This window comes from Polypterus senegalus, chromosome 8 (assembly GCF_016835505.1).
Source record: "Polypterus senegalus isolate Bchr_013 chromosome 8, ASM1683550v1, whole genome shotgun sequence".
Taxonomy (NCBI): Eukaryota; Metazoa; Chordata; class Cladistia; order Polypteriformes; family Polypteridae; genus Polypterus; species Polypterus senegalus.
Window position 1 is genome coordinate 15,437,042 of NC_053161.1, and position 15,883 is coordinate 15,452,924.

At 36.8% G+C, this 15,883-nt stretch overlaps 1 protein-coding gene across 21 annotated transcripts in view; it reads left to right on the top strand.

Annotated features, from left to right (window-relative positions):
- Positions 1–3,043, top strand: part of LOC120533808 (protein-methionine sulfoxide oxidase mical3a-like) — a 457,937-nt gene extending 454,894 nt beyond the window's left edge. For all 21 annotated transcript variants that reach the window (XM_039760797.1, XM_039760788.1, XM_039760784.1 and 18 more), the window contains one exon: positions 405–3,043. In XM_039760797.1, the coding sequence (XP_039616731.1) occupies positions 405–589 (185 nt within the window). In that variant the 3' untranslated portion in view covers positions 590–3,043. The remainder of the gene's footprint in view (positions 1–404) is intronic.
- The last annotated feature ends 12,840 nt before the right edge of the window (positions 3,044–15,883 follow it).

The window sequence follows — 15,883 nt, forward strand, 5'->3', positions numbered from 1 at the left end:
GAGTAAAAATTAATGAAAAAGTGGCTGTCCTTGCAGCTATTGGTACAGTAATTGAACATGTTCTTTCTTGTCTTAAACAAATTACAGCACACTTCACAGTGTATAATAGAACATTACTTTGAGTTATTCAGAATCATCTGGGAAGAAATGTTGCATATGAATTTGAAAATATGATGTGTTTTTATTTTAATAGTGCATAGTAAGTGCCATAACCAAGTAGTCTTACAATTTCTATGTGCAGTATGTTAATTAAATGACAATTATTAAGAGATTGCTACATACACAATTACATGTTAATTGGTTCTTAAGGAAGAATAAATATCTGTAAAGTATATTTATGATTGAAATACTTAAACATTCAGTCACTGAACCTTTGGCAATTATTCTTTTAATGTTTGTTGCAGACCACTTGAAGACAGAAGAAGAGCTTGCAGAAGAAAAGCGTATTCTCAGTGAAATGCTTGATGTAGTTGAACAGCGGGACTCCCTTGTAGCCCTTTTGGAAGAGCAAAGACTTAGAGAGAAAGAGGAGGACAAAGATTTGGAGGCAGTCATGCTTTCTAAAGGCTTCAACTTGAACTGGTCTTGAGTCTTATTTATTTACAGGAAAAATATGTGACTAGTGAAACCACAAAGTTGTTTACCTAAATATGCAACTGTTGGAATTAGACGTATCCATCGCTGGACCTACTGTGGAGGAATTAAATATGCTGCAAATTTGCCTGCCTGTTTATCTTTCGTACATCTTATTATTTGGACTGCAAAAAGATGAAGAGTTCCTTATTCAAGATTTTCTTTTGAATTTCATAAGAACAGTAATGCTGTCTTGCTGATAAGCAACATTTAGTAATTAGTTCATTTGTTAGTAAGAAGAAAATATGATTTTGTGACAGAACTGAACATCCTTTTAATTGTGAAATATCATCTTTGTGCACTCCTGACCATATCATTGTTTTTATTTGACTTAATTATTCATTCTTTGACTCTGAATTTCCACTGTATAAATGGAACAACATCTGCATTAGCAGTTCCCTCAAGTCTACAGTGTAATGGAAAGCTTCTGTAGCCTCCTAAGTTTTTGCACAAATTCCCCTTTATTTTTGCAGAATACTATTTGAAATAATATTTTAAAGTCATTTCTATTTATTATTTTATAGATCAGAGCAAAACTGTGGACTTCTGCAATGTGTCAAAATGTTTCACTCTACATATGAAGACCTTTAAGAAGAATTTTTTAAGATGCTTTATTCTAGTGTTCACTTTTTATTTCTTTTTGGTCTCCTCTTTGTACACTTCAGCCTAATATTTCAATAATTTGCAACAAAAATAGTAAGTCTTATCATGGTACTATTCTGTTTTTTTTTTTTTATTTTAATCGGATTCTCTCCTGCATGTCAAATTTATATCATGTTTGGTTCTAACAACTTGGAGGCTTTGTCTCACTCTTGCTACACTTTGGGTGACTGGCTGAGTTATTTGTTTTACTGGTTTATCAGTTTTGCATTTCATATAAATCAGTTGTTAAAGTACCAACAAAAAATATGTGTAACATAAAATTTATTCATGCCTCCCTTAAAATCAGTATTATTTTCGAATGAATATTTCTGAAAAAGAGAGCATGGTGTGTTTAAAGTAAAAAAAATAACAATTTAATGTGTGACTGTTTATATTTGTGAGTTTGTGAATAATAAGTTGAATGGTGTACTGTAAAGGTTACACATGTATCTCGCTGTATACCAGATGAAATATATTTCAGGCAATGGATGTAGTGAGGTTCTAAATGGGGCATCTCTTGCATCTTTAACTGCTGCTGATCAAAAGCTAGATTGGTGAGTGGAATGATACAGTGAAATCCCATGCTGTTTGGCACTGTCTTGAAGAAATATTTTATATTGCAGAAGGTCAAAATCCACACTCACATGTACATTGTGAATATGTGTATATTTTGTTTATTTAAATATATTCAGTATAATTTATATGGGTATACATATATATTCCATCTACTCAAATTAAGGTTTAAATAAATTCAGACACTGGTACTGTGTACCTTACTGATAAATTAATTTATCTGGAATATTTTACATACCATGTCTTGTTGATTCCTTCAAATTTCTCTAACCTTTTCTAATTTCTTTACTTGTTCTAGCTATAAGCAGTGGGCATAATGTATGAGCATTGCAACAAAAATGGCTAAGGAGTCAAATCTGTCTCGATAATTACAGATTCTTTCCCATGAATCATCATATTCATTCTTTGAGCAACTTCATTTTGTTATTATAAATAACTTTTTTCCTTTTTATTGCTTTCAATTTACTGTTTAAAAAAGATCATGTATGCTTTTTTTTATTCTGGATGTTGCAGTACTTGAATCTTATATATTACAATTGTATCTGTGTTTCAACTTCAGCTGTGAATTTCAGCATAACTAAAACATGCTGAAACTCCCGAAAGATTGACTCAGGCATGATAAATAGTTGCAGTTACCTGTCTATGGTAAACCATTTTGGAAATATAATAGTTTTGTGAGTGTGGATTGACTGCAAAGCATTCGGGTAGTTGCCTTGATATACCAGGGTGAGTTTACTCTCCCTGGAAATCTTGATCAATAGGCACACCTCCTTGAGGGATTTTTAACACATACCATATACTCAGCTTAGTCTTGCCAATAGGAGGAATATTTTCACATCTACAAAATTTTATAAATGTGTGTTGTACCAAATGACACCGTTTAATTGGGGGCAAAGATCCATCTTCATGTTTTAAAGTACATTTTTAGTAGCTTATTTGGTTTATGATTATTTGGAATTTGTGTGATACTTCTTTGTAGCATACTATTTATTAACAGTTGTGAAAAATGTATTATATGTAAACAAAAATTTCATAATTTAATATTTTTGTTCTTTTGTTGGAAGTCTGACTGAACTTGCATTATGTATCTTATTTGCATTAAAACATTTTGAGAAAGGCAATTGAAGTGGGCAATAAAATAATTGTCACAGTTTTACAAAAACAAAATTTGAATTAAACATGTACCTTCAATTCACATAAGAAAAAACATAATTGGTTGTGGTTAATGAATTGCACTGACTTGATTTTTGTTTTTTAACAAGCCTGGCAGTTTTTTTGTGATGGTACAGTCTAAACTTAAATTTTTCTACATAAATTGTGTAATGTGAAAGTTAATTTACAAGTACAAATTTTAATTCAGGATTTTGTTTTGAACCAGTGCCCAAAATATACTGTATGACTGTAGTGCCTGCTTGTTGATCATTCCTGACTCCATATGACAACCAGAATTAGGAAAGTGTTAAAAGAGGTTTTAACAAACCAGTTGAACAGTCAAGCAGAAAGCAAAGAGTATACAGTATGTAAGGGATGAAAATAGCAAAGCCTAAGCCTTCTGGTCTGCCATAGTACCCCTTACTTTGTTCATTACACCATTTCAGCTTTCTCTGTCCAAACCTCTGGCCTACCTTCCTTCCTTCTGCCTGTTGTTAGCAGCTATAATGTGACACCTAGACTAGATGCTGAATGAAGAGGCCTTTAAATCTGGAGCCAAGAAACAGACCCTTTAGAAACTCTGCTTTTTGCAAATGCCATTGAACCACTCGCAATTCACTGTTGAAATGCTATTGACATAAAGGGGATTATCAGAGGACTGGAACAAAAAGTTTCTCCATATGCAGATGATATGGTACTGTATATATCAGACCCAGAAAATACTGTGCCTGCAGTTCTAACAGAATTTCAGAATATTTCTGGTCTCAGAATCAATTTGAATAAAAGTGTTCTCTTCCCAGTGAATTCTCAAGCACACAATATTAGATTGGAAACCTTCCCTTTTATCATTGCAAATCGGTTTAAATACCTAGGGGTAAACATAACAAGTAAACATAAAGCTCTTTATTAACAAAATTTCACTGTCTGCATGGAAAAAATCAAGCAAGACTTGCATAAATGGTCAACCCTTCATCTCACTCTAGCTGGAAGAATTAACATTGTTAAGATGAATATCCTTCCTAAGCTCCTTTTTTATTTCAAAACATTCTGATGTACATCAGTAGATTGTTTAAGAAATTAGACTCAACCATAACCTCATTTATTTGGAGTTCAAAACATCCACTTATCCAAAGGACGACCCTACAAAGACCTAAGGTGAAAGGCGGTATGCCTCTACCTAACTTTCAATTTTATTACTGGGCAGCAAACATACAAACTATAAAAACCTGGACATGGACAGAAATAGACAAACATACACAGGTTTGGTTGCAATAGAAATAAAATCCTGCAGTATTTCTTTATATTCCTTGCTTTATACCCCTATAAATACAAGTTATCGGCAATATACTAACAACCCAATTGTGCTTCACTCAATCAGAATATGGAACTAATATAGGAATTATTTTAAGATAGAGAAGCTTTTATCCGTGGCACCTCTGCACGAAAACCACCTTTTCCCTCCCTCTCAAACGTACACAGTTTTTAATACCTGGAAAACATCTCAGATTAAATCACTTAGAGATCTAGCATCCTATGAACAATTACACTCCAAATTTAACTTACCAGCAACACATTTTTATCACTACCTTCAAATTCAAAACTTGGTTAAACAGAACCTGTTCAATTTTCCTCACCTCCCACCTACCTCTATACCAGAAAAAAAATGTTTCTCTGTCTCGAGGACTCGGACAGCATTTCTGAAATATACAAAAATATTTTAAAGTCCCTCCCTTTTAAAGATCCAAGTGAAAATTGGGAAAAGGATCTCTTACTCAATATTTCAGAAAAGGAGTGGAAAGTAGCAATGCACCTAATTCACTCAAGCTCCACATGTGCAAAGCATAGAATTATTCAATTTAAAATTATATATTGATCGCATCTCTCTCATTTAAAATTGTCCAAAATGTTTTCAGGGCAAAATCCAACCTGTGAACGCTGCAATGAAGCTCCGGCCTCACTGGGTCACATGTTTTGGGCCTGCACCAAATTAACTTCATTTTGGACCAAAATCTTTAAATGTGTTTCAGACAGCTTGGATGTCACAATCCTTCCTAATCCACTAACAGCTCTGTTTGGTGTACAGTAATCCCTCCTCGATCGTGGGGGTTGCATTCCAGAACCCCCCGCGATAGACGAAAATCCGCAAAGTAGAAACCATATATTTGTGTAGTTATTTTTATATATTTTAAGCTCTTATAAACTCTCTCACACTGTTAACATTATTAGAGCCCTCTAGACATGAAATAACACCCTTTAGTCAAAAGTTTAAACTGTGCTCCATGACAAGACAGAGATGACAGTTCTTTCTCACAATTAAAAGAATGCAAACATATCTTCTCTTCAGGAGCAGAGAATTTCAGAGAGAGAGAGAGAGATCGCTCGCAAAGAAAAGCAAACAATCAAAAAATCAATACGTGTGCTTTTAAGTTTGCCGCAGCATTTTTTAGAGGAGCGTCAGTATCTTCTAAGCAAACAGCCTCTGTGCAAACAGACCCTCTGCTCACATCTCCTCCGTCAGGCGCAGAGAACGTCACAGAGAGAGAGCAAGATTAAAGCAACAATCAAAAAATCAATACGTGTGCTTTTAAATATGCTGAGCACCGCAATAAAGCGGCATTTTTTTAGAGGAGCGTCAGTATCTTTTAAGCAAACAGCACCTCTGCTCACAGCCCCTCCGTCAGGCGCAGAGAATGTCAGAGAGGGTGAGAGAGAGGCAGAGACAAGCAAACAATCAAGCTCCGCGCGGGATGCATATCTTATAGCATTGAGGAGTTTTAGTTAATATGTAATACATGCTCTGATTGGGTAGCTGCTAAGCCATCCGCCAATAGCGTCCCTTGTATGAAATCAACTGGGCAAACAAACTGAGGAAGCATGTAGCATAAATTAAAAGACCCATTGTCTGCAGAAATCCGCGAACCAGCGAAAAATCTGTGATATATATTTAGATGTGCTTACATTTAAAATCCGCGATAGAGTGAAGCCGCAAAAATCGAAGCGCGATATAGCGAGGGATTACTGTATTCAAGATGGGCTTAAAGTGGAGATGGACAAACAAACTGTGATTGCCTTTACTACACTATTGGCACATAGACTTATCTTGCTCAGTTGGAAAAATCCTAACTCACCTATTTTAAGTCAGTGGGTAATGGATGTTATATACTATTTGAAACTGGAAAAAATCTAATTCGCATTTACAGGATCTGTGCGAACCTTTTTCAAAACCTGGCAATAACATTTTAGAATAAGCATTTAAATTGAGGATGCAGGTTCTCTCCCCTGTTTTATTCCATTTATCTCTATTCATTTATTATTTTATCTATTCATTTGTCTTTACTAGCATAAAGTTTTACACTGCTGGCCTAGCTGTCTTTCTTAGGGGTGGGGGTTTATTTGTTTCAAACCTTTTTCTTTTTTTTTTCCTTTTTATAAAAAAAAAAACCAAAAAACACTTGTGGTTATCCAGCCACCACTATCAAAGGCTTGCTAGTACACTTGAGGAGCTCTCCCTAGTGGCACCAAGTTGCCCTGCACACACACTGTACCATAGGCTGTCCTCCACAGTCTAAACAACATTGATCCTTCATGGTCCAGGGAACATTTACTTGAGTAACAGACCTGTTGTTGTCAGTCTGGATTTCATAAAGCTAATATCCCTCTGTCTCAAGAAGTATGCTGTCAATGCTGTGCTTTGTCTCTTTTTCTGCTTATTGTCTACACTGTCAACTTTGGTAGAATTAATACTACTCAAATGATAATATGGTGCTATATAACTTATTTAGTGATGTAAACAAATATCTCCTTTTAGTTTTAGTTGGAAAGATTAAAAAAAGTTTTCCTTAGGGAATAATCTTTATGTTCCCTTTTAGCGTCTGAATATGAGTTTTAGATCACATTAGTGATATTAATAACTGGAATATTAACCCTGAATGTATTGTGGTGAGCGGCTGGGGGTGGTATCCAGCCGGGACGCCCAGGAGAACCGGAGGAGGGTTTGTGCCTCCTCCAGACCACGAGGGGCGACTGCCCTGGTAGTGTTGGGGGGCCACAGGTAGAGGGCTTGGAAGCCCAACCCTGTAGGGGCCTGTGGCCACTGCCAAGGGGCGCCACGGTGCCTGAAGAACCCTGGACCTCCGCACTTCCGCCACACCAGGAAGTGCTGGGGGGAAGAAGACTGGGGACACCCGGAGGGCTTCCGAGTGCACAGCCGGCACTTCCGCCACACAGGGGTGTGTCCGCGGAGGACTGCCAGAAAGTAGCTGGAGCCCATCCGGGCTGGTATATAAGGGGCCGCCTCCCTGTGTTTGAGAGCGAGAGTCGGGTGGAAGAGGACGGAGCTGAGAGAGAGGAGTGGAGGCGGTCAGAAGGAAGGCAATGGGAAGAGAGGCCTGGACTTTGGGGGATCGGTGCAGGAGGCACTGGGTTTATGCACGAAAGATAATTATAAATACTGTAAATAAATAATAGTGTGTTGGGTGCAAAACCATTGTCCATCTGTCTGTGTCTGGGTCACGTTCCACAGTATCGTTTTTGAAGATGTCCCTTCTTGTTGTGGGCAGTTGCCTCTTTTGTTTTATCTTGGATTGGAGACCCATTGATAATGAATCTAAAATAATGGTGGACTTTATGAAATGAACACCACTTCTTGGTATACTTGATCTTATTTAAACACAACTTAGAATGTATCCAAACAAGAAAGGCTAGCAGCAAAGTACACAGTCAGCGGTGGTGTTTGCCTGTGCAGATAGATCACAAACAACTTAGCTCAAATTAGAAAATGCAGGTATGCCAATATAATGCAAAGTAAGACTAGGTGACTAGAGAACACTTGGAGAGCAACGTCATTCACTTGCATGATAGTTGACATTTTAACTACCCTTAAAAGATTTGTAGGAAATGAAGTGTTAACAGGAAGCTGGTGTATTCCTGGCTGTCTGAACTGGTCCTATGGTTTCTTTCTTATGAATAGTGTGCAACTTTTTTTGCTACTTGGGGCATTTAGACTCCCAGTGCCTTGCCACTTTTTTAGATGAACAAGTGCTATTCTTATCGTCTCCATTTCTGAAGCTGTCATTTTGTGAAAGATACTCTGTTGGGACCAGTCATTTAGATAATTGGCAAAAGAGAGAGTTTAAATAATTAAATAGGTACTAAAAGCCCAAAAAAGATTTAAAAAAAAAAAAACTATTTCAAAGGAGAAAGTGAGCTCTACAAAGATGCACTGAAACTAATCTACTGGCAGAGTTCAAAATTTTGATATTTGTGAATATGTTGCTTATTGGCAACATACTGTATGCTTAACCGCAGGTTGTTCCCAGAATGTTTTAAAAGTTGTTATGGTAGCAGTCTTGAAGGTTTTGTATAAAATGCTGACACTGTTTGATGGCTGGTTCAAGGGTACATTTGTTAGAAAGTTGTTTTCAGGTCAGCCTCTTGAAGCTTCATGTAGGACAGTGTCTGAAATGGTGTCTGTATGAAGCTCTGCAGGAAGAAAATCTGTGGAAAAGGCACCTGTGACCACTAGGGCCACAGAAGCTTGTCATGGCAGGATTTCTGGCCAACCATTGACTTAAATGACAAATGAAAATGTTACTGCCATAGAGCAAATTGGAATGGAGAGTCAATTAGTGACAGTGTATGAGGTAGCAAGCACTATAGGGAGTAGTAATGCGTTTAGTTATATTCACTATGAACAATTTATTATGTTTCAGAGCAAGATCATGGGTTTAGTATCTTTTGATGTTAAAGGTGTAGTCCATAAAAGACCTACATAAACAGCCATTGTTTCATTGATATGCTTTGGCGTTTCTGGTAATTAATTAGGGAAAAATGCCAAAAAACCTTTGTTTTTGATGGTAATGCTTCTGATGGATGCACGGGTTACAAAAGCTGCTTTCTGAAACAATTTGTAGAGATGCCATGTCTGTCCTGTTCTCCAAACCTGACCCGGAGTGACCACTACTTGTATCCCAATCTGGAGGGCACCATGCCAAGACATAAAATCAGCTACATGTACAGGTGTGTGGATGCAGAAGCAAGAAATAAAGGTATGGCTGTATAGACTAGAAGGGTGTTGTGAACTTTATCATAAGTATATTACTGTTTAGGGAGGCTTTGCAATTTTGATCACCCCTTGTGTGTGTGCATACAGTTTCTTTAGACGTTTTGACCAATTCTTTCATTTTACCGAGTAACAAATCTCATAATGAAATGTTTTTGTTTGTGATTTTTTAATTTCCAAGCACTGACACATAAAATTTAAGGATATTTTATTTTAAAAAATGAAGAACAACAGAAGTAAATTTGTTCTTTCTGAATATTTTCAGCCCCTGTGCTTTGGAGACTAAATTTGCAAAATGTAGGAATTGCGGGATTTAACTCAGTTATGTATGTGTTTTGCCTTCAGTGATACTAAATTAAATAATTCAGTAAGGCTCCTGCTTTGTTACCTTACCTTGCTCTTTTAGAGGTGGTGGGTTTCTGGCCTTTAGATTTATCATTGTAACTGAAGCCCACTCATTTAAGAAACAGAGTAATGCAGTATTCATAAACACAAGGATTATCGAAATGTGATAATGGCATATATATTAGCATATAAGACTGGACACAGACACTTTAGGCAGACACACATAACATATAGGCTGGCTGTTTACTTGGTGTTTTGTTACAGTACCAACTCTTTAAAGATGATGGCTAGATTTGTGTTGAGTTGTTGGCTGTTGTTGTTTCTCTGGATTCTTGTTGAATTGGATCACACACTTTCTCTTTGTAATATGATTCTTTGTCTGTGGTGTGCAGTGCTTTTTTCAGTTAGGCCCTTGCTGTGTCATCTATGACTTCATAGGGAAAAGCATTAGATGAGTTTAGATGCTGAAGTTCCCTTCTTGAACTAAGACCTGCTTCTCAGTCTTCAGATTTGACTCAGTGCTCGACTTGGCAAAATGGATGTCAGCTTTCAACTCCCCAAAGAGAGAGAGAACAGCTGATTAGTGTTATAGATTCAAAGAGCAGTTTTAAGAGCGAGGTCATTTTGGAGAATGAAAACAGTTTTCCTCTGAGGGAGAGTACCCTGAGAGAGTCTCCTCAGAGTTTGGTAAGGTGTTTTGGAGAAAAAATCTCAGATGGGATGAGTGGCACTAGTTTATGAAGAAAACTTTCATTTCCAGTTACATAATCTGTACCTTCCCATAGGTGCATTATTTTGTCTATCACAGTTGTCATTCCTTGAATTAATACATCTTTGTTCTGACTTGAGTCAATTTTGCCTCTTCTGGCTCATGTAGTTTGCCTCTGCAGAGATGTCAGTTCAACTCTGATTTATACCTTTATTAGGCTGGGCCTTTCTACGAAGCGCTCAGTCATTTTCTTTGCAATGTAAGTGTGTGACAGCACAGCTGGATGTCTGCATCCCTGTTAAATCTGCTGTCTTAACAGTCCTAGTGTGCCATTAAAGGCTAGCACAATAGGAGCAGAGCTCTGGTTTACCTAATAGCAGGCCTTGGAGACTTAATAATTATTTAATTATTCTATGACTTCTTTACAGATTGAACAGTCTCTTAAAGAATTCTTTCATACAAATGATGGTTCAGTTTTGAGCAGTGCCACATTATGGTGTGCACATAAAGCATATAAGAGAGGGGTTCTTATTTAGCTCGCCCCTAATGAAAAAAAAAGACTGAAAGAAGGCATAATATACTTACTTGTTTACATAATCTAGAACTTCAGAATAAACAGTCCTTTTAATCTACTTTGATAAATCAAATAAAATAGATTAGGAGACAACTCAATGAGCTCAAACTCAATAAATATGAATTAGCTATGAAGAAACTGAGGCTTAAATATTATGCACAAAGTGGAAGACCTAATAAAATGTTGGGTAATAAGTTTAAAACACATATGGCTAAAACTAAAATTTCTTTTCTTATTGGGAAAGACGGAAACACGATTGTGAGTCCCCAAAGCTACTATAGACAAATTTAGATCATACTATATTAAATTATATAATTTAAATCAGGATTCCCAAATCCCACAACCCAATCCTACAGTTATTAAGGAATTTGTAACACTTCCAACTGTATCAACAGAACAGCTAATGAAACTTAATACAGTACCCCCATATCTCTCAAAAAGAGGTTAATGCAGCTATAAAATCTCTTAAACATAGCAAAGCTCCTGGAGGTGATGATTTTACTAAAGAGTATTATAAGAAACATACAGCCCAGCTTATACCTCGCCTTTACTTTTAATGAAGCCATTTCAAATGCACAGTTTCCTAAAGAAATGCTTGAACCAGTTGTGGTTACTTTCCCCAAACCACCTTCATCTCCTGAAAATTTCCATCCCATTTCTTTGCATAATTCTGATGTAAAAATATATGCTAAAATATTTGCCTCAGGATTAGCTTTAATTTTGCCCTCTATAATTAATATTGATGAAGTTGGTTTTATACCTGGGAGACAAGCACCAGACAGCACGAGTGTTTCATTGATATCATTGAATATGTTGAATCTAAATCTATCCCCACTATTTTATTAACTCTTGATGCAGAAAAAGCATTTGATCGTGTTCATTGGCTATATTTATTTGAAGTTTTGAGTAAATTTAATCTTAAAGTACCCATCTGTAAGGCTATTCTATCATTATATTTAAAACCTTCAGCTAGTGTTTTTACAGAGGGGTTGTTGTCAGTGCCCTTTGACATTTCAAATGGGACTAGACAAGGTTGCCCTCTCTCACCTTTAATATTTGCTCTCGTTATGGAGCCATTTGCTGAGCATATTTATTCTAATCGGGGGCTGCAGGGAATTCACATTGGACTGTCTGCAGATGATGTACTAATTGCATTAACAGATCATTTTAATTCCCTGGAATCATTTCAAAACGTTATAACTAAGTTTACAGCTTGTTCTAATTACAAAATTAATGACACAAAATGTCAGGCCCTTACTATAGCTATCTCTGCCCCTTCACTTTCAACAATGAAAGCCAAATTTAAATACAATTGGGAAAATTCTTCAGTATCATATTTGGGTATACAGTAATCTCTCTCTATATCGCGCTTCGACTTTCGTGGCTTCACTTTATCGTGGATTTTATATGAAAGCATATCTAAATATATAACGCAGATTTTTCGCTGCTTCGCGGGTTCTGCAGACAATGGGTCGTTTTATTTCCGGTACATGCGTCCTCGGTTGGTTTGCCCAGTTGATTTCAAACAAGGGAAGCTATTGGCAGATGGCTGAGAAGCTAACCAATCAGAGCATGCAGTTAAGTTCCTGTGTGCTGACTGGCTCAGCGACGGAGCGCCGAATTCGATTCCGCGGCGTTAACCAGGAAGTCTCGTCTCGCTCATTCCGCATCAACGTGTTTCGCTGTGTAAAGAGTTAACTTTTGTGCTCTTTTGTGTTTATCTTTGTGTGTAGTCAAGCCCTTCGTTATGGCTCCAAAATGATCTGCTCCTGCTACTGCTTCAGGGGCCGTGCCCAAGGTATTGCCAAAAAGGTAAAAGTTTTGGATATGTTGAAGGAAGGGAAAAGCTGCACCGCTGTAGGATGCCATTACGGCATCAATGAGGCTACGATTCTTTTTATTTAAAAAGGAGGAAAAGCATATAAGATCTATGGCTGCAGTGTCCTTATAACCAGGGCGCAAAACGAGTTGTAAGTGGACGTAATAAAGCAGTAGCCTGGATGGAATCTGCTTTAGGGATTTGGATTGAAGACTGCCAGAAGAAGAACAACGGCAGGGCTGTAACGCTCTCCTTTGTTGTGCAGTAAAATTAAACTCATTGTTATCGGACAAGTCATCGTGTCATTGTTGGTGAGTAACCATAATTTTCTACTTACAGTACTTATTGCATATATGTACGTTTAGTGTCACTGTACACACATTTACTGTATACTATTTTTCTTGCATTGTACGTATTTATTGCTGGTGGCCTGTCTATCGTAATGGCTGTAACATATGTGATATCGGAGACACTCGATATCTTTAAAATAATAATTAGGTTTTACTGTATATAAACAGTGTGTTTACATACATAATTTCAATGAATCTTACCTAATATCTAAGAGAATACAAAGGGTTTATGCTGTATAACTCTGCGGGGAATATTTATAAACAGTGTGGGAGAGTTTATAAGGGCTTAAAATATATAAAAATAACCATACAAACATATGGTTTCTACTTCACGGATTTTCATCTGTCGCAGGGGGCTCTGGAACGCAACCCCCGCGATCGAGGAGGGATTACTGTATCATTAACAAATTCTTCAAAGGAATGAATAAGTATTAACTTTCTAAATTTATCAAATAACATTAATGAAGATTTTAAGCACCTTAACTCATTGTCATTATCTTGGGTAGATAAAACTTTAGCAACAAAAATGATTGTACTTCCAAAGGTCTTATTTTTTTTGCAACATTCTTTTTTTGTTTCCTAGCAAAGTTATAGGAACCTTGCAAAAAGATATTTTTAAATTTATGTGGAAAGTCTGGAGAGCCCAGAATAAATCGATTTACTCTGAAAAGACTCAGCCAAATGGGAAGTATGGCAATCCCAGACCTGCATGACTGCAATAGAGCAGTAATACTAAATCAACTGAGACAATGGTGGTCTCTTGACAGTTCTAAACATTGGGTTAAAATAGAGCTTTGCACATAAGTGGATATCCTGATTTGGTAGATTTGCTTTGGCTTATTTGACTTGGATTTAATTTATCTTCCTTTTTAATTAACTTCAGTTTCTTCAGCAGTGTTTGTTTGGAAATATTATCAACATAAAAATAAAGAATTTTCTGTTCCTCTCAAAATGATTCATTTAACAATATTTCAGCATTTAATCCCAGATTTAAATCTATGCATATGGAAGCAAAATGGATTTGATACATTAGCCTGCCTTTTTTCCAGCAACACCCCTCATTCCTTTCAGTATCTCCATGAACACTTTAATATCTCATATAAGGAATTTTATAAATATCTTCAGGTACGCAGCTGTATTAACTCCCGCACTCTTGAACCGATTGAAAGCTCTACCTCCTTTGCATGATGGTTTGCAGATTTTTCTTTTAAAACTAAAGGAATTAAATTACACTTTATTCATTACTGGATAACAAATCAATTTTCAAAATATAAATCTATCTTAAAATTGGAAAGAGATCTGAACCATGCTTTTTCTGATGAGCAGTGGCTCTTGGCCTTGACTATATTACACAAATCTACACATAGCATTAAACATAGAGCTTAGCTTGAAGATAAACTATAGGTGGCATCTTACTCCTGTCAAATTAGCTAAAGCTTATTCAAACTCTTCCCCTTCATGCTGGAGGCAGTGTGGCAAAAATGGTACTCTTATACATATGTGGTGGTCTTGTAAATCAGTTTATCATTATTGGCAGGCAGTTTAGAAATTTCTCTCATACTTTTTAAAACAATATTAAATTAACTCCTCTGTTGGCTTTGCTTGGATTGGGGATAGACAACTACCAACCAAGTTGTCGCACTTTTATTTTTCAAACTTTATTTGCAGCAAGACTGGTTATAGCTTGACACTAAAATCATCTATTGCCTTAAAAATATCTGATGTCTTGGAAGAAATAGACTTCTGTGCTTCTTTTGAAAAAAATACTGCAATTAAAAATAATACCTTCCATAAATATGAAAAGGCTTGATTATAAGGGTATAAAGGCCCATCCTTCTATATAAAAGCGGTCGGGATTGTCGTTCCGTCCCGTGAGTGATACGCAGGCGTGGAGTTTCACACACGCCCCGTCCATTTTGCAATGCACGATGGGATTTGTAGTTTCGTTTTTCCAGGTAAAAGATGATTTTCTACTCCAGACTGTGCGATATCTTCTTCTTCTTTCTTACTATATAAAAGCGGTCGGGATTGTCCTTCCGTCCCATGAGTGGAAAGCGTAGCGGTATTCCGCTTATCACAGACTTACTACTTGCAACTTGCGGTACGAAGCGACATGATGTGAGCAGAGTTCTGGTGCTCCCATCGTTCCCTTGCTTTTGTGTGTGATGCGCTGGAAAAATAGACAAAATTATGTCTCTAGAAATAATTAATGTTGATGGAGTACAAATGCCTCACCGCGTAGTAAATATCAGGGGGGTTCAAAAGGGCGACCTCAATATAGAAAAAAAGTTTAAATTTCATCACAAAAATAACAGAAACTATGAGTATTAAAGTAATACGGCTCAAATGCAATATAACCAAACGAATGAGTTTGTATAAAATATCAAATTGATCTACATATTGAATTGCCTTAAGAAGTGGTCAGTCCCCTTAAAAGGCGGGTCAGCCTGGTGTATTAAATGAAGATGTTACTTTAATTAGGTACTGTAAACTAAACTTTATGATTGCACACATTAACAAGTATTCAGTGGATTTGAAGAGGTGAGGCTACCACCCCCCTTTTTTCCTTTTCTTTTGTTGTTCCTTCGCTATTGTAACTGTATATGTTAATAGTAATGAAGAGTTTTCTATTTTAGTTCACTGTTCTATGTAATTTCCAAGTGTGACCCGACATTTGTGCGATAGACATATGCGCGCCGACAAAATAGCGCAGATTAAAACGAGCCGACAAAATCGCGAAAGTTTCATTAAATATGAATTACTAGTTTAAAGTATATATAATAATGTTTATTTTAGAAGTCAATATTCTGAGACGCGGTATGCCATCAGCACGGCACGCAGATAGTCCTTAAGATCACGCCCTGCATATGTAGGAAGAATTGAAGCAAGGGCGTCCCATTCTCTTGGCCTCTCTCGCGATTTTGTCGGCGAGCATTTGTCGAAAACCAGTTAGTGGGTTTGTCGGCGCTTATTTGTCTGTCGCGGTTTTATCGGGACGCATATGTCTATCGCGCTTTTGTTGGTG